The sequence below is a fragment of the Mustela erminea genome, chromosome 21, assembly GCF_009829155.1.
Source record: "Mustela erminea isolate mMusErm1 chromosome 21, mMusErm1.Pri, whole genome shotgun sequence".
Taxonomy (NCBI): Eukaryota; Metazoa; Chordata; class Mammalia; order Carnivora; family Mustelidae; genus Mustela; species Mustela erminea.
In genome coordinates, this window is record NC_045634.1 from 27,105,433 (window position 1) to 27,123,663 (window position 18,231).

General features: G+C 41.7%; 1 protein-coding gene across 12 annotated transcripts in view; it reads right to left on the minus strand.

Annotated features, from left to right (window-relative positions):
- The window catches only part of TENM3 (teneurin transmembrane protein 3), a 1,246,978-nt gene that overhangs the window by 113,148 nt on the left and 1,115,599 nt on the right, over positions 1–18,231 (minus strand). For 11 of the 12 annotated variants that reach the window (XM_032328838.1, XM_032328846.1, XM_032328845.1 and 8 more), the window contains 5 exons: positions 10,881–11,095; positions 4,909–5,119; positions 4,277–4,378; positions 3,887–4,081; positions 2,500–2,700 (listed from right to left, as the gene is read on the minus strand). In XM_032328838.1, the coding sequence (XP_032184729.1) occupies positions 2,500–2,700; positions 3,887–4,081; positions 4,277–4,378; positions 4,909–5,119; positions 10,881–11,095 (924 nt within the window). The remainder of the gene's footprint in view (positions 1–2,499; positions 2,701–3,886; positions 4,082–4,276; positions 4,379–4,908; positions 5,120–10,880; positions 11,096–18,231) is intronic. The other variant, XM_032328840.1, reaches the window with a different exon arrangement.

Here is an 18,231-nt window from a genome sequence, read left to right on the forward strand (position 1 = left end):
CATCCAAGTTTCTCAAAGTGCCAGGGAAGAGGGATTTGCAAAATACTAGTCGTTTTTTTCTTCTTAAAATAAGCGTGTTAATTCACTGCCTAGTGGGATTTCTCTTCGGTTAATGCCGTTAGATTATACTAATAGATGAACTAATTTGCATTTCATAAATCTCACAATTGGGGGAACCATAACCAAGCAGTACTTTCGTGTGGAAGCTCCTCCGAATCAATGGAGAATATGATGACAAACTGTAGAGGCTAAATTAGCCTGTAGGATTCTACCTCCACAGCTATGACCACCACCACCACCACCGTTTCTATTAATGGGTCATACTGACCAAGTCCTTGCCATGTATAAGGCACTATTCTAAGTGCTTTTCACATAATTAACTCATTTCCATCTTAGGATGATTGTATAAGGTAGCACTATTATTGACCCCATGTTACCGGTAAAGAAACCGAGGCACAGAGTATTTTAAATAGCTGATCGAATGCCATAGACCTAGGGAATGGCCAACCCAAGACCTGAACTCAGGCTCCAGACTCCTTGCTCTTAACCACTCAGTTATACACAGGGCTTCGGAGAAGAAGGCATGGAGTTTGGATGGGCGGAAGGACAGACAGCCGCCCTTCCCTGAAGCCAGGACTCAACAGTGTTAAAGGGACCTTGTCCTTCTGTTCTCTCCTTTCTCTTCCTTCCCTCCTCTCCCTCTTCTGTTTCTCCTCCTCCTCCACTTTTCCATACAGAAGGGACCCTCTCCTCCATGTCTTACCTGTCTCTCTCCATCACCTCCCCTGCATCCTGCCTGGCCTCTCGCCCCCTCCTAGCTTCCCTGTCTTCTCCAGAGCCATGACCATTGCCCCAGCCCATCCTGGTTGCAGACATTGGGCTCTTCGCATCAACTCCTGTGCTGTCTCTTTCACCAAGCTCTGTCTAGGTCTCCTTTAAAATGGCCCTCAGATTCATCCTTTTCACGTCTATGAACTCCAAAGGAATTCACGCTCTCAGCACTTCACACCCTGGGAAAGTGAAAGCTCAGACTTGCCTTCCAGCCATCAAATTCTGACTCGTCACCCTCTCTGACATAGAGTCAATCGGGGAGTTCCCACATACGGCTCTCATCACAGTGGTGGGCGTGCATCCTCATGACGAGTGCATTCTCTGTTGTCTGAACCATCATTGCTACGCTACATTCCTCGAAACTGGGCCCCACCCAACCTTGGTCTCCAACTACTTTGTCTTGATTCTCCCATGTAGGGAACATTATTGTCAATTCAAGCAATTCCCAAAGCACCTCTGTAAAGAAGGCCCTGATTAAATCCATTTAACAGATGGGTAAACTAAAACATACAGTAGTCTGCCTAGGTTCACACAGCTGTAAGTAGCAGAGGTTGGACATGAACCCAAGCATCTGATCTCAGACTCTGTGCTCTGAAGTACTTTCTCGGGCTCTTCCCTTTGTCAGAAAATACCTCCTCCTATCCCCACGCTAACCGCCATCTTTAAAAGAAGGCAGTGAAAGTGAATCAGAATCTCCTTGAAAACTTTCAGTGTGCATCAAGGCAGGAGTGCTTCTCTGAACGCTGATTTTATTTATATATTATTCCATGTGATATGCAATAAAAGATTAAACTGGGATGTATTGGCTTCTAAATATTTCATGTGTGCTCAATCTCATCTCCCCAATTAAACTGTAGTCTTCTAGATTAGAACAGCACCTTTTCACATTGTGGGAAGAATGTGGTCATAGAGTTAATTCATGGGCTACAACCAATATTTAAAAAAAAAAAATAGAATATACTTGAAGAAAAGTATCCGTGTGTGTCACTTTGTAAAGCTTTGTTTCACTTATGTGGGTCTAGGGGTGTACGCACAGGAGGTCACAGTGTAAAACTGTTTGAGGCTGTGGGTCACGGTCACGGATTTGAAAGCCAAGCTGCTATCCTAGAGGGTAAGAATGATTCTTTACTCTCATGGAGCTCATCCCCATGCCATGCACAGAGCTACTACTCAGTAACAAACTGACTGATGGGAAAAAAATTACTACCTGCCATTTTTATTACAAACATATTATTATAATTAAAAAATAATCAGTGTTGGACTGCTCTGCACATCTAATATCTGTATCTATACACTCTTTTGAGATCCTGCTTAGCCGTACGGTGTCAAATACTTTTTCAACTGAGGCTTCTTTGTTACAAGATAACGGGTGTTTTTAAATCCCCAAGCTCTACACAGGCCTTGAGAGTTAGGAAGACGGAGTGTTTCGCACAAATGAAATATTATTCTTCACCATGCTGCTAAAGGAGGAATTTTAATGACGAATTGACCTAGCCTGTTCCTTCTTATAAGGCAATGGAATTTCATTACTTGGAGCATGTATTTCTATAAATCATAACTTTAATAAAATCTGTTAAATATAATAAGTGTGTTTTTAGAAATTAAAGTATCTTCATCTTTAGCTACACAATATTAAGCACCCAATCATCCTGCTCTTATGCGCCTTACCGTTTGAGCAGTCTGGGCCAGTCCAGTTAGGGTCACAGGTACAGGACCCGCTCTCCTGAAGGTACGTTCCGTGACCAGAGCACTGGTCTGGACACATGGTCTTCACTAGTTCACAATTGCTACCGCCCCACCCCGGGCTGCAGTGACATTCCCCGTGGATACAAACGCCGTGATTGGAACATCCGGGGTCCAGACAGTCAGCTGGAGTAGACAGAAAAGAGGAGCAATTTCATAATTAAATCTAGAAGGTGCGTCACATATGTAGTGCATGCAGGATAAGGAATTAAATCCCAGTCTGGTGTATATGAAACTTCTGGAGACTCATCGTTTTCCCTACCATTTGCAAGAACTCGTTTCTGGAAACGCAAACGGATCATACGATGCGGCATTCAGGATCATGCCATTTAGGTAATGGAAACTTGCAAGGATACGTAATTCTCACGAATTACACACACATATGCTCCTGAGATTTCAGGCGATTGCTCTCTGTTCTGCTTAATCAGATAGTAATAAGTATTGGCTCCTCTGTAACAGAATTGTCTGGGCTGACCTAATCCACAACCATTGAATCCCGGCAGCTGCATGGGACCCTCAAACTGTTTGGGAAATAAACGAGTTGCATACTCTCTATCCTTCTTAATTCACTTTAATGTGCTTTAGATGACGAGATTTAATTTAGCAATTTGACTCAATAAAACTTTACACTTGTAGGGTCAATGGCCTGAAAATTTAATTCCAGAGACTTAATTGCATTACTTTCTGTGGGCAGATCAATAAAATCAATTTGATTGAAGAACGGAAATGGGGCTTTTCTGCTTTTGGAAGAAAACAATTCAACTGCACTTTACAGTATAGCATCTTGATGATCATGATTACATACAGTCATGGAACAAGCCCAGGGCGTACTTTTTTCCACTCGTGTATCATGTGCGTGAGTACATCTTCCTCAAGACGCCAAAATGCTAGACTTACAAGCTGGCGTCAGTGTGAAAAACTGTAAAAAACAAAACAAAAACAAAAAACCCAAAACAAAAACCAAACCAAACCCAAACAAAAAACCCCCAAAGGCGAAGATAAACAAAACAAAATGAAACAGAACAGAACAAGAGTCCACTGTTGGTTTCAAGACACAAATGTTTGCTTCTTTCCTCAGAGTGGGGGGTGGGGGGAAAAGGACTGATTCACCCAAGTGAAAGCAAAGGGGATCTCTGGCATTTGCACCTTTTATAGGTTCAAATGTGAACAAAAACAATGCGGCCTTAACTAAGGAGATCCAAGTTGCTTCCAGGAGGAGGCACATGAACACATGCCCCAGCCTGAGCGAAGCTGCAGAGATCATCCCCTTCGGAAGCCAAGCACGGGCTTCTGCAAATTCTGGCACGTTTACCTTCCTCGCAGTTCTCTCCTTTGTACCCCGAGTTGCAGGCGCAGGAGCCCATGATGCAGATGCCACGCCCCCCGCACTGCGGGTCGATGCACTGCGTGGTGGGCACGTCGCACTCGGTGCCCTTCCAGCCGCTGAAGCAGAGGCAGCGGCCCTTGGAGTACTGCCCGTTGCCACTACACAACACCGGACAGGCTGCTGTGAAATAAGACAGGACAGAGGCATTAGCGGCCACCTTCTCGGGCGAGACCCCAAGAGAAAGGCGACGCGTCGTCGGAACGAGGAGTTTGCAGGATTTCTCCCCGTTCCTTTCTGGGCTTGCTGGTTTTCTGCCTTCCTCATCTTTCTACAGCTTATTTCTAGTGGCTTAAGAAAAGGCTCTAACATGCATACCTCTGGAACAATCCGGACCTAAAAATCCCGGAAAACAATGGCAAGTTCCAGAAACACACTCTCCATTTCCATGGCAATTTCGCGGGCATTCCACCACGGACTCTGAAGAAAAGAGAGAAAAGGAACACTTAGGGTAAGGCTTGCTCCTCGCACGAGGTGAACAGTGTCTTTTTGATCATATTAGCTTAGCATGGAAGGAATGATGGATGGCCCGCTCCATCACCAAAAAAAGGATTCCTTGCCCTCAGATTATTCGAGTAGTAAAAGCAAAGCACTACTATCTGAAATGCAGATTTTTTCTTTTTTTTTGTTATGTTCAGTTAGCCACTGTATAGCACCTAGTTTTTGATGGAGCGTTCAATGTTTCATTAGTCCATTATAATACCCAGTGCTCGTCACAAATGCAAATTTTTTAACGTTTTTCAAGAAGCACCATCCTCCAGGATGCTTCCAAAGAACAGGTCCTCCCAATGCTTCACGGGATGTCACATATTCATAAATAAACTATTTAAAAATATGTCTCACATTTCAACCTAGGAGTCACACCAATCAGAGAAGACAACCAAGTTTCCATTCAACTCCCTGTTTAGGCTGCAGCCCGGGAAAAAGATGTCTTTGAAGACCGTTCTTACCTATGACGATGGTATTAAAAGACACCTGCTCCGCGTTCTTCCCGTCATTGTAAAAAGCCAGATGCCAGATTCCGGAATCCAAGTACTGGATAAAGCCAGCCTCGTGCAGACTGACAGATCTCGCCTGCCGCCCTGCCCTTTCCGGCTCCAGCAGATTCCGCTGCTCTCTCGCGATCAACCTGCTGCCATCCAGGAGCTCGACAAAGTCATACTGAGGGGCAGGACAAGGACAGAGGTTTAGTGCCTGGCCGCATTTCAGTTGCAGCTGCTTCTCGCTTTGTTTACTTATTTTATTTTATTTTTTTGTTCTGAAGTCTCCAAGGATTGCCTGGGTGGCTCAGTCAGTTGAAGCCTCTGCCTTTGGCTCAGGTCATGATCTCAGGGTCCTTGGATCAAGCCCCACATCAGACTCTCTGTTAAGCAGGGAGCCTGCTTCCTCCTCTCTGTCTACCTGGCTCTCTGCCTACTTGTGATCTCTCTTCCTGTAAAATAAATAAATAAAATCTTAAAAAAAAAAAAAAAAAAGACAGCGTCTGGAAATGGTTCCTGATGGACAGGTCCCTCTACGGAGAGCATTTCCAGACACCATGATCTAACTCTGCCCACTGCACGCTGCTGTCGTGTACAAACTTCACAAACCATTTTCCCCTTAGTGGGTGATCGGTTTCCAGAGATAGAGCTAAACCTAGCAACTGATAAAGAGTTGAATGAGTGCAGGCCATGTGGATACAACCACGAGCCAGTAATATTTCAAATCTGGCAACCTAATTCTAGACTGGGAGATCCTCTCTTCAGGTCGTCTCCTACTTAATCTGTGTGTGGTAACAACTGTCACGATAAGTACTGTATCCTTACTGAATTGAATACTGAATCCTCGTGGCCACCTTTCTAGGATGGCATTGGTATTTCCACTGTAAGGATGAAGGAAACCAACCCCTGAGGGGCTCAAGGAGGGTTCGATCCCTCCTAAGTGGTGGAGTTGGTTTGTAAGGAAGCTCAGGTCTTTCCTACCACTCACCGTGCTCCTCTCTGTGACCATGATGTTACCATCCCAGGCACCAGGGACAAACCCATGGCTTTGTCCTTAGTTATGGTGAAACTAAAAACCAATATCAAGATGCCTGTACATCTCTGTACTGGCCAAAAAATTCAAGTCCAGAATAATTCACCACTCCCGAAAATGCAACAACAGAGGGGTTCTGAGGGGATGGCAGGAACTCTGCCCAGTTCTTATGATGAAGCTGATGTCATTAAGCTTAATTTTTGGTTTAGGAAGATCAGTCATGAGCACGGGGTAGCCTAGAATGCAACTGGAGGATTTAAAGATCATTAAAAATACAGAAGATGACCGCTAAGAGTAAGGCTCTGTAACCAGAGATAACGCAGTGAGTTTGAAAGACACTGCCAAGACTTTCCAACATGGTTTTAATAAACTTGTTGGACAAAAGTTCCTTAAAAGTAGAGTGATTCAGTTTCTATAGACTCTTACCCGGTTTTACGTTATTCCTGAGGGTGAAAAATATGCTATAGTGAAATATATATAAGGTTATAGCACTATCTCTGTGAATCACCAATATTCTACTTTCTAATAGATTTCTGAAATGGAATTTTATCAGAGCTCTGTTGGAAGAGAAGTTTATTATATGAATCCCTTAATACGATCAAATTGGAATAAAATCAACCATCGGGATTCCAAGATTCATGATTAAATGTGTCGCCATCGAAATGATCGCAGACTTCTAACATTACTACTGGACAGAATTTAGAATATCTGATTCAGTTTCCAACATATTAAAGTTTTTATTTAAATGTAAAAGCATTTTTTGGTTACTTTTTTGTGTAGTAAAACTATCTCATGACATCAGGTATCGATGAGAAATACACACAAAAAAGTCATAACTCGGTTAGCATTCAGTAACTTTCCTTCATTTCTATCTTACAAGGATGAAAATAATCACTAGTGTGGATATTTAACCTGCAAAACTTTCACTGGAATTGTATTCCAAAATTATCAGAGGAAAACGAATGCAGCATTTTCTAAAGGTGACTGTATCTCAAATAAGCCATTCATTTTTCTCATCAGATTTAAATATTTATATTAGCATGGCAAAGAAGCAGGGAGAAGTTTCTTTTTATGGCTCCTTTGCATATAAACATTTTTCTCCTCTGATACTAAACTCAGTAACTGAAAGACTGAAAGGGAGGAAACTTTGAGATTTAACTGGTCTTTCAAACTCCCCACCTTCATTGTGGGAATCACCATTTGCATCACACTGTGAACAATAAAATGAGGCTGGGCTTGCAGGGTCTGGAGGGAGGGTAGTGGGGTTGGGGGGAAGTGGTGGGGTGGGGAGGCCACAGTTGCTGAGAATCTGCCTACGCTCTCCCGGAGGGCACTTCACACTGGCCTTCAGGAGGGCTATTCAAATATCTAAGGACAAGTCCTCTGTTTAACCCTAAGCCTACATCTACATTAAGTAAACAAATGATACAGAACAAAAATATTTAAAACCTTTGTTCTCCAGGCGTAAAGTTCTCCACTTATGAACAGACTTGGGCTACTGTAGAGACATGGATTTTTTTGTGGGGTCAAGTCTTAGGATCTTCAGCTATTTTTCGGATAACATTCAGTCTCACTTTGGGGAATTGATCATGAAACAAAGGTTAGACTTGATAAAGCTATCCTGCTGGTTCATTTCTGAGTAGTTAAGCTATCTCCATATGCTTAACTCAATTCAGTTATTAAAAGGATGAGAACTAGGGCATCTGGGTGGCTCAGGTCATGATCTCAGGGTCCACATGGGCTCCCCACTCAGTAAGGAGTCTGATTCTCCCTCTCCCTCTGCCTCCGACTCGTTCACTCTCATAAATAAATAAATAAATACAGAAAATCTTTAAAAAAAGGATGAAAACTCAGAATCTATGAATACTTACCTGTATTTCCTTTTAAAGATTTTATTTATTAATTTGAGAGAAAGAGAGAGAGAGAAAGAGAGCATACAAGCAGAGGCAGAAGGACAAGCAGACTCCCCACTGAGTGGGGAGCCTGATGAGGGACTCGATCCTAGGGCCCTGAGATCATGACCTGCGCCTAAGGCAGGTGTTTAACCCACTGAGCCCCCCAGGGGTCCCATTTTTAAATCAACTTTGTGGTGGTGGCATGGTCTTGCTGTAAATCATTGACATACAGAGGAAGGAGTGATTTTTAGACATCTTCTGATCCAATGGTTTCATTTTCTGGACAGACACAGATGCAGAGAAGTGAAGTGATTTGTTCAGGGTCACAAGGTCAAAGAGGGTAGGGGTGTATGTGTTCAGAACTCAGGTCTCCAGCTAGCATCCGGAAGCAGCCTTCATGCAAACGTACTTAAACGATAGTCAGTACACTGTTAACTGTAAAGCGTTAAATTGCTTCCTCATGCTTCTAACTGTCCAGGAGAATGAACTGGGCATCAGGGAGAAGAAAGTCAATTGATTCCTTGGCAACAATCAAATGGACAGTTTTACAAAGGGTCACAAAGACTTTCAAAACTCAAGTGACTATTCTGAATGGCTGGCTGATTTTAATTATTTCAGGTTGATTTATTTAACGTTCCCCAGAAACAGAGAAATGTTCAATTTGGGCCGCTTTATAGCATATTTCATGTTTAAACATGGAACTCAGAAACAGTTGTTTGCTCTGCTGATCTTGAATAAACCAGAGGAAGGAACGCTAATAACTGTGGAGATTCAGAAAAGCCTTCATCTAGTTAAACACATATATTGTAGAAGGAAGGAAAAGTGGATATCATGTATATTGTATTTAAATACCAGAAGAATTATGGGAAAACCTGAAACCACACTTTTTATTTCCCTAATCTCATATGGTATATAGAACTTGGAAAGAGTCAACCCTAAATCTTTAAATAAATCTTTAAAGTATGCAACAATTTTGTTTTTGAATTTATTTTCTGGAATGTATAGGTTCTGTGCTCACTGTTGTGCTAATTAGCTTCAGAGGTATATTTCTTCAGTTACAAAAAAAGTGATTTAAACACGTATCTGGGTCCAGTGAAAAAGTTAATTTTTCTCTCTTTCACTGGACTATTGATATAAATGCAATCTCTCTGCTTTCAGAGAAGTTAGAGAGATCCACTTCTACTTAAGACAATCTGGTTATTATTTCGTGCTCTGTGTCACCCACGACATAAACACGTGTCAAACATAACTGCAATCAGAAGTTTAAACTGGACACGGGCACACGATGGGGAGTATTTATTTACTGTTAAAGATTTTTAACTTATTTATTTGACAGAGAGAAAGAGAGAACAAGCGGGGGGTGGGGTGGGCAGCAGGCAGATGGTGAGGGAGAAACAGGCTTCCCGCTGAGCAGGAAGCCTGATGTGGGGCTTGATCCCAGGACCCTGGGATCATGACCTGAGCCGAAGGCAGAAGCTTAACCAACTGAGCCACCCAGGTGCCCCCGCAATGGGGAGTATTTAATGTTCAAGGATCAAAGGCATTTACTTTAATAATGTAGATATGAAAAATGTTATCAGAAAAATGAATGTACCAAAGCATGATATTCAAAGATTTCACTGCTATATAATTTATATACGTATACGAAACTTCCTCTGATCTATGGTGACATAAAAGAAAGCACGTTTAAGTTTCTTTCTCCTCTTTCTTTAAAGATAGGACTCTTTTATTGGTATATGATCAATTTTTCTTTAGAACTTATATTCCTAGGTAATAGAAAAAGCATTTCTCAGAAAATTGCATACTTTAAAGCATACCTGAAAATCCTCCAGCTTGCATTTCATAAATCAAATTAAAATCTGCATGAAATTCTATGGGTAAATAAACTGGTTATCAAGTATAACTTCAGGCTTATCCGACTGTCAGCGTTAATTAACCATCTATTACATTTTTGGAATTCCTGTGTGACTAACCTAATAGTGGACCCTAGGAAAAGCCCGAGCTCCAAAGTGACAGTAGGTTATTCAAATAATTTCTCTTCGACATAACGGAACCTCTTTTTATTTTTAAGATTTTATTTATTTATTTGAGAGAGAGAGAGAGAGCAAAAGCAGGGGGAAAGAGGCAGAGGGAGAGAAAGAAGCAGGTTCCCCACTGATCAGGGAGTCTGAACATGGGGCCCAATCCAAGGACCCCGAGATCATGACCCAAATGGAACACAGATGCCCAACTGACTGAGCCACCAAAGCACTAGAATAATGGGACCTCTTTTAAATCACAGTTTCCAACGTAAATACCCTGATCTAGTATTAGATTATGAAAAAGCCTACAGAATTACTGATAGCAGCTCTCTGTGACTGTTACTGTGACATAATTTTCATGCAAGTGGACCAACTTTAAAGGTCTTTGAATGTAGGACTGAAGGGTATTTGAATTGTTTTGAGAACCACACATAGATGATCAGCCTTGGTTATCTACGGAAGTTCTCTTGCCCCTTTTACTGAGGAAATGGCAGCTTGAGTTGATAAAGTTCATGTCACTCTATTTATGTTTATGTTCCCATAATTTCTTTACTTATAAGTCTGGCATTAAGTAGAAAAAATACGATATATTTTCAACAGCATGAATACGATGTTTGAGATGAAAATGCTACGTGCATGTATTACATGAAAAGAATAAGATCCTCTGAAATTCTCACAGAATCTTTGTAAACCACTTGGAAAATCCATGATGTTTTCCTAGGTGCTCAGATGATGTTCGATATTCATTCAGTTACTCACAAATTTTAGTACATTTTAGTCCATCAATAACGATTAACGCAAGTCAGGAAGAAAATGCCGTTCTTCCTACTAATTTGAAAACCTCAAGTGTAACCTACATTCAAAATTCTTTTCACTGTAAAAGATCAATACGAAAGTGGGCCAACCCTTAAACAGCTGAACTTCAGAAACGGGATAACTTTAAAAATGCAAACCAGCAGTTTACATTTTATTGACAACAAAGCTTACTTTTACCTGAGTATGGGAAGGGGGTAAGCCTTTTCGGCCATATACTCCAATCAATGCATCCTTCTGAAGAGAGATATTGAATTTAAGAAACTGTGGCTGATCAATGAAGAGCTGGGATCTCCAGAAGACCCCAGGAGGAACCTCTTGAATCGCTCTTCGGCCAATATCAAGTTCTCCAGAATCTATGGTGTTATTTTCTTGGGTAAATCCACCTAATTTTCCTGAATGGAAGAGATCCATTGAAAAACGATGAAAAATTAAAACAACAGCAACAACTAACACCCTCCCCTGCTCCCCCCCCCGCCCCCCCCCCCCCCCCCCCCCCCCCCCCCCCGCCGCAAAAAGCCTCAAACAACAAAACAGCTTTCCCTTTCAGAAAGTTCTTTTCACTAAATGCTCAGGCATTCTTTCTTCTGATAAATGAAAGGTTTCAATATAATTTTCACTTTAAAAGCTTTTCTGTGAGCTACTGTTGTTCAACGAATTCTGATTTAGCACATTCTTTAAGATATTTAAGTAAAAATCCTTTGACTTCCCCCAAGGTACGCCTATTACTGAAACTCTTTTCACACCTACCGTCTTTCTTGATCACTTGAAACGTAATTATCTTACAAATATATGTCTTGTTATTTCTTGGGAGAGATTAAGTCTGTTACTAATCAGTCCTTCTAAACGTACCATAGCACTGCAAAGTGTAAATTAAGGCAGAATGGATTATGGAGATTTCCAAATCAATCTTTAAGCAAACAACAAAACCAATCAATGGCACGGATTCATGTAGTTCCCTCTGAACTCTGCGTTAGAGTGAATAAAAACTCAAGATGCTGGGAAGGAGGCAGAGAACGGGTAGTGGGGACATTAGGCGGGGGAGGGAGGGAGGCAAAAGTTCAGATTCTCACAAAATTAGTGAGGCAGGCTGTCATAACGTTGCTCTTTCTTTTGGCCCTCATCTTAGTTTCACTCATAGCCTCACCAAGCGTACTTGTCTTACCCCTTTCAATGACCTTCAACCAAGGAACAAAAGCTCTGTCCTCCCTAAGTCTCTACCAGTTCCTGATTTTTGGAAACAGATCCAAGACTCATATTTTTGGGTATGATTTTCCCCTCCTTCCCTCTTGCTAAGGTTCTTTCTCACGGTTCTGACAGGGCATGTGATAGAGGAAGCTTTACCATTTGCCTTAAGTAGAAATAAAACCACATTGTTTTTTATTCAGAGAAGGCCTATGAAGGCTGAGGGACAGGATGAAACTGGAAAATGTTCCTCTGTCCATTCAAACTACTTAAAGTCACAAAGGTGACTTACTATGATTTTTTTAATGTTCCTCTGAATATGAATTCAGGTATTACATAGTATTATGTAGCATCAACTACAAAACAGCCTCCAGAGTTGTCAGTTGGAAAGTTAGAGGGTTTAATTTCGATCACAGACTTGTGAACTATCTTACTCTAATGACAGGAGGACAGAGTTTTCTATGTATGAAAAGTTATTAGTTTAACATTGAATCCATGTTTGAGCATTTACCAGGGACATAGGACTACACGTGATAGAAATATAAACCAAAGAACAGAATCTTAGAGACTGTCTGCTTATCCACCCTGGCTTCCATGGTTTCTGCCATCAAGCAACGAATTATATGGCTGGGAAAACATCACCATGAATTTGATGAGCTTAAGGATGATCTAAAGCCATATATAGTTACAGGTCAGAAGAAGGTGGTATCACTGTAGGCTAGTTGCTAGAAGTTCACAGACGTGTTAAACTCCAAGGTAAACTTTGAAGGACAGGTAGGGTAAGGTTTTTGACTTGGTGTAAACATTATGATTAAAAACTTGGGAGTGCAGGGGTGCCTGGGTGACTCAGTCAGTTAAGTGTCCGACTCTTGATTTTGGCTCAGGTCATGGTCTCGGGGTTGTGAGATCGAGCCCCACGTCAGTCTCCATGCTCAGTGGGGAGTCTGCTTGAGATTCTCTCTCTCAAATAAATAAATAAATCTTAAAAAAACCCAAACAAACCATGGATGTGTAATTGGCTGTGTGTTGCAGTGATGGTGAACAGAGAGATCCATATGGCTAGAAAAGAAGTTAGGAAAACTGGCTTTGGAGACAGTCAAACTGGGTTTGAATCCTGGCTCTGTCAATAACTGACTGGTGCTCTTAAGGAAAAAGTTGTTTTTAAAGATTTTACTTACTTATTTGACAGACAGAGATCACAAGTAGGCAGAGAGGCAGGCGAAGGGAGAGGGGGAAGCAGGCTCCCTGCTGAGCAGAGAGCCCGACATGGGGCTCGATCCCAGGACCCTGAGATCATGATCTGAGCTGGAGGCAGAGGCTTAAGCCACTGAGCCACCCAGGTGTCCTGCTCTTAAGGAAAATATTAAATCTCTGGTCCTAAACCTCATCTGTAAGATGGGGGTGATAATAACGCAATCACAGAACTACTGTAAGAATTACATAAGGCAACATATGTAAAGCATGTGGCCGTCAGAGTATACTGAGTGAATGAGAGACAGTAATGGGTCTGTTATGGGAGTAACAGAAGATTCAACTAGAAAGGGAGAATGAGATCAGTTTGTGGAAGGCCCTGAAGGCCAGCTTAACAGCCTGGTCTCCAACATGAAAGACACCTTTCCAAAGGCACCCAGATGGCCAACAGACACATGAAAAGATGCTCAACGTCACCTATCATTAGGGAAACGCAAATCAAAGCCACAATGAGACATTATCTCACACCTGTCAGATTGGCTAAAATCGACAGTGCAAGAAACAACAGATGTTGGTGAGGACGTGGAATAAAGGTGCCCTCTTGCACTGTGGGTGGGAGTACAAAGTGGTGCAGCCACTCTGGAAAACAGTATGGAGGCTCCTCGGAAAGTTAAAAATAAAATGATACTATGATCCAGTGATCCCACTATTGGGTATTCACCCACGGAATACAGAAACAGTAAGTCCAAGGGATACGCTCCTGCTGACATTCACTGCAGCTTTTTTACAATAGCCCAGTTACGGAAGTGGTCCAGGTGCCCACCGACCGATGACTGGAAAAAGAGAATGTGGTATATAGACACAATGCGGTTCCCATTCAGCCATAAAAATAAGGGAATCTTCCCATTTGCAATGCTGTGGATGGATCTAGAGAGAATCAGGCTAAGTGAAATAAGTCAGTGAAGGTCAAATACCATAGGATTTCACTCATACGTGGAATTTAAGAAATGAAACAAATGAATAAAGTGGAAAAAGAGAGAGAGAGGGAATCAAACCAAGAGGCAGACTCTTAACTCCAGAGAATAAACTGATGGTCATCTGCGGGGAGGTGGGTGGGGATGGGGGAAATACGTGAGGGGTTAAGGGGGAACACTTGCGATGAGCACCAGGAGATGTATGGAAGTGATGATTCAGTATGTCGTACTCCTGAAACTAATATTACACTGTATGTTAACTAACTGGAATTTAAATAAAGACTTAAAAAATAGATACTTGAATTCGACTCAATATGGGCAAATTGTATTTCAATGCCATGAAAGCACTTAGTTTTCCTATGTTGTGTGTGTGTGTGTACATGCAGGCATGCGTGTTTATCATCAGGAGAAACAGAATTCCAGATTACTAAGGAAAGTGTCTTGTGTGATCACAGATGAGTATAGCACATATCCAAGTTATGCCCGCTGGGGTCTAGAATAATTCAGAATAAATTCACGCTTATAGATAAATGTGAAGTTTGAAGTAGAGTACTTGTAAATGCTGGGGTTGTCTTCTACCCGGCCTACCGTATGCTACAAGGACAAATGAACCCTTGCTTGCCAAGGAGTTATACATTAAAGGGAGACCATTGGCTGAAGATGAAATGAAGTTATGGTCAAGGACATTAAAGACAAACAGTAGCCGCTTTCTCCCTGGCTTCACTTTCTGTTGCTTCAGCTACCTGCCGTCGGCTGTGGTGTGAAGGCAGGTGATCCTCCTTCTGACGTATCCTCAGAATGTCAATAGTAGCCTAACTGCCACATCACAAGTCCCGCACGGCTTACCTCGCTTCATCTCTCCACAGGAGCATCCCCCCCGCCCCGCCATTTACCACAAACAGCAGGGTGAGTACGGAGAGTGAGATATTCTGAGAGAGAGAGACCACCTTCGCATAACTTCTATTATACGGTATTGTTGTAACTATTCGATTTTGTGGTTACTTACTGTTATTAACCTCTTACAGCACCTAATTTATAAATTAAACTTTATCCTGGGTAGGTACGTATAGGAAAAACCACAGTATATATAAATTTCAGTAGGATCTGTGGCTTCAGGCGTGCACTGGGGGTCCTGGAACACCTACTCTGCAGGTGAGGGGGTCCACCACAGTGAGAAGCCTGCATGTGGAGACACGAGATGGGATATCGCTGCCAGAACCCAGGGATGAGGCAGGAGGGGCTGTACAACAAAGCTTAACAAAAACTCATTATTTACAATCCCACCTCCTCTTTTCTCTTGATGTCCATAACCACGGCAGTTACCGGGCCTACTTTTCTTTAACTAATAATTTAGTATTATGATATGCTCTAGGGAATAAAACTTAAAGGGGTTTCTGGGTGGCTCCGTGGGCTAAAGCCTCTGCCTTCGGCTCAGGTCATGGTCCTGGGGTCCTGGGATGGAGCCCCGCATCAGGCTCTCTGCTCAGCGGGGAACCTGCTTCCCCCCACACCACTCTCTCTGCCTGCCTCTCTGCCTAATAAATAAATAATATTAAAAAAATGAAAAATTGGGTTATAGTAATCCTTGTAATTTTTTACGTATCAGCTCATAGATTATACACCACATCATTCACTGAAATATCAAATATTTATTTTATGACAGTGATACTTATTCGCTCTAGCAAAATTAGAACACAGAGCTAAATACAAAGATAAAAAAATATAATCTGACTGCTCAGAGATTATGTTCGTTTTCTCTCCAATCAGATATCTTTCTTGATTCATATGGAATTTTAAATACCTGAGGCCAAATGTTACTGTACGTTTTGGATGTTTCTTTGCAATTAGCACCTATATATATCATAAATTAGTTTTGTTTGTTTGTTTGTTTAAAAAGAGGGAGAGAAGGAGAATCTTAAGCAGGCTCCGTACTTAGTGCAGAGGACATGGAACTTGATCTCACAGCCCTGAGATCGTGACCTGAGCTGAAATCAAGATTTGGAGGCTCAACCAACAGAGCCATCCAGGTGCCCCCAGAAATTAGTTTTTGTTTTTTTTTTTTTAAAAGATTTATTTATTTATTTATTTGACACAAAGAGAGAGAGAGAGAGAGAGATCACAAATAGGCATAGAGGCAGGCAGAGAGAGAGGAAGGGAAGCAGGCTCCCTGCTGAACAGAGAGCCCAATGCGGGGCTCGATCCCAGGACCCTGAGACCGTGACCTGGGCCAAAGGCAGAGGCTTAACCCACTGAGCCACCAGGTGCCCCCATAAATTAGTTTTTAATGAAAAGATTAAAGAGAGAAAAAGGAGAAATGGAACGAACTTTACTGAAGTCCTATGATATGTTAAGTAGTTTCATCTAATTTATGTGTTTTGAATTTCAAAAAAACTCCATGAGGTTGACATTATTTTGAGATGAAGAGACGAAGGCTCAGAGAAATAAACCACCTGCCCAAAGTTAGTGGTAGAATCAAGATTCAAAGTGAGGCCTGCAGAACTCCAAAACTGTGTGTCTTACGTAGTCATCAGCGAAATCTTTTCTTTTTATTAAAAAAAATTATTTTAAATTATTAAGTTTTGAATTTGTCTAATTTATATAGAATCAGATGTGGTAACCCATTGAACCACACCAGAGAATCTGCTTGGGTTTCAGTTTTAGGATATAAATTTATAGGTTTTTCTATACTTACTTTTTTAAAAGATTTTCTTTATTTATTTGAGAGAGAGAGAGAGTAAGCACATGCATGAGTGGGAAGCGGGGGAGGGGGAGGGCCAGAGGGAGAAGCAGACTCCCCGCTGAGCAGGGAGCTCTACATGGGCTCAGATCCCAGGTCCCTAAGGTCACCACGGCAGCCCAAGGCAGACGCCTAACCAACTGAGCCACCCAGATGCCCCTGGAGTTATTTTGATTAGAAAGAAATGCCCAGTTCTTATGAAATAAGCACTGCCATGGATACTATAATGTGAAATTCCTTGAGTAATAATTCATACTAAACTCCTAACAGGTTCTTGTCTTTGGATTGACTTCTACCTGAAAGTATTTTAAAAATACTGAATAAAGTAGTAGTCCTTTTCCCTACGAAGACTGGTTCGTACACATGTCATATTTAAATACGGAAGTGGTTCCAATTTGGACGCACTCATCAAATTTGTACATCACTAAGGCTATCATTATACTTCATTGTTATTAGCAAGTCCTATTGTTATTTTCTGAAGCTTCCGTGATCTAATCCACTCAATGGCGTTAATCCTATGCAGAGCTGCTATAAATGGTTTTTAGCAGCTTGAATAGCACACCCGCGCTTTGAATGCTGGTAAGCATAGAATGGTGCTCATCACAGAACCTTGTCTCCCCGGCCATCATCCTGGCCCAAGCATTAGCTCTGGAAATAGTAATCAAGTTGTGACTTGCAGGGTCTCAGGTTTTGCTTTGTTGTTTTCTCCATATACTGATTTCAAGGGGTTAAGGCTCTTCTCACAGAAATGATATGTGTGCCTACCGTTGTATCACTATGTGTGTTTACTTATCCAATTAGTCCCACAGCAATTAAACAGGTGGCTCCTTTTCACAAAGAAGGTTCTTTCATTTGTGAGACAGAAGAACCAAGGTTGATTGGATGTGCTGAATGGGGGCAGTAGGAGTTGAGATCATTGTTTTCTGTCTCCCTGTAATGAAAAACACTGACTAATCATAACATCATGGCGTCTCAGAGTTCAAGTGCCCATGGAGGTCAGTTAGTCCAGGAGTCTTCAAATAAGAGGAGTCATACTCCTAGGTATGAAGACTACATGAAGTTTTTTTTTCTTTCCTCCCTGCCTCCTTCCTTCCCTTCTTCCTTACATATTTTGGGAAGATTTTCAATGAGGAGAGTAGTCGTCTGTTTTAAGGGAATTAATTTCTAGAACCTCAACAATTTCCATATGTAGACTCTCTTTACAACAGAAGGGCATACCTCTCACATATTCAGAATCTTACTATGACACATTGTCTTGAGCATATAAAGCTTCTAATGTGCCAAACAAAGGCAAACTTGAAAGTAGCATTGTTGACGAAGCCTCCTTTATTTGAGACACTATAAGCCTGAGGGAGAGATTTAGTGTCTTTCCCTGTCTTGCATGTATTTCTATCAAGGACAAAGTGTGGCATTAAGATCAGAATATTTAAGACTGTTGGTAAGT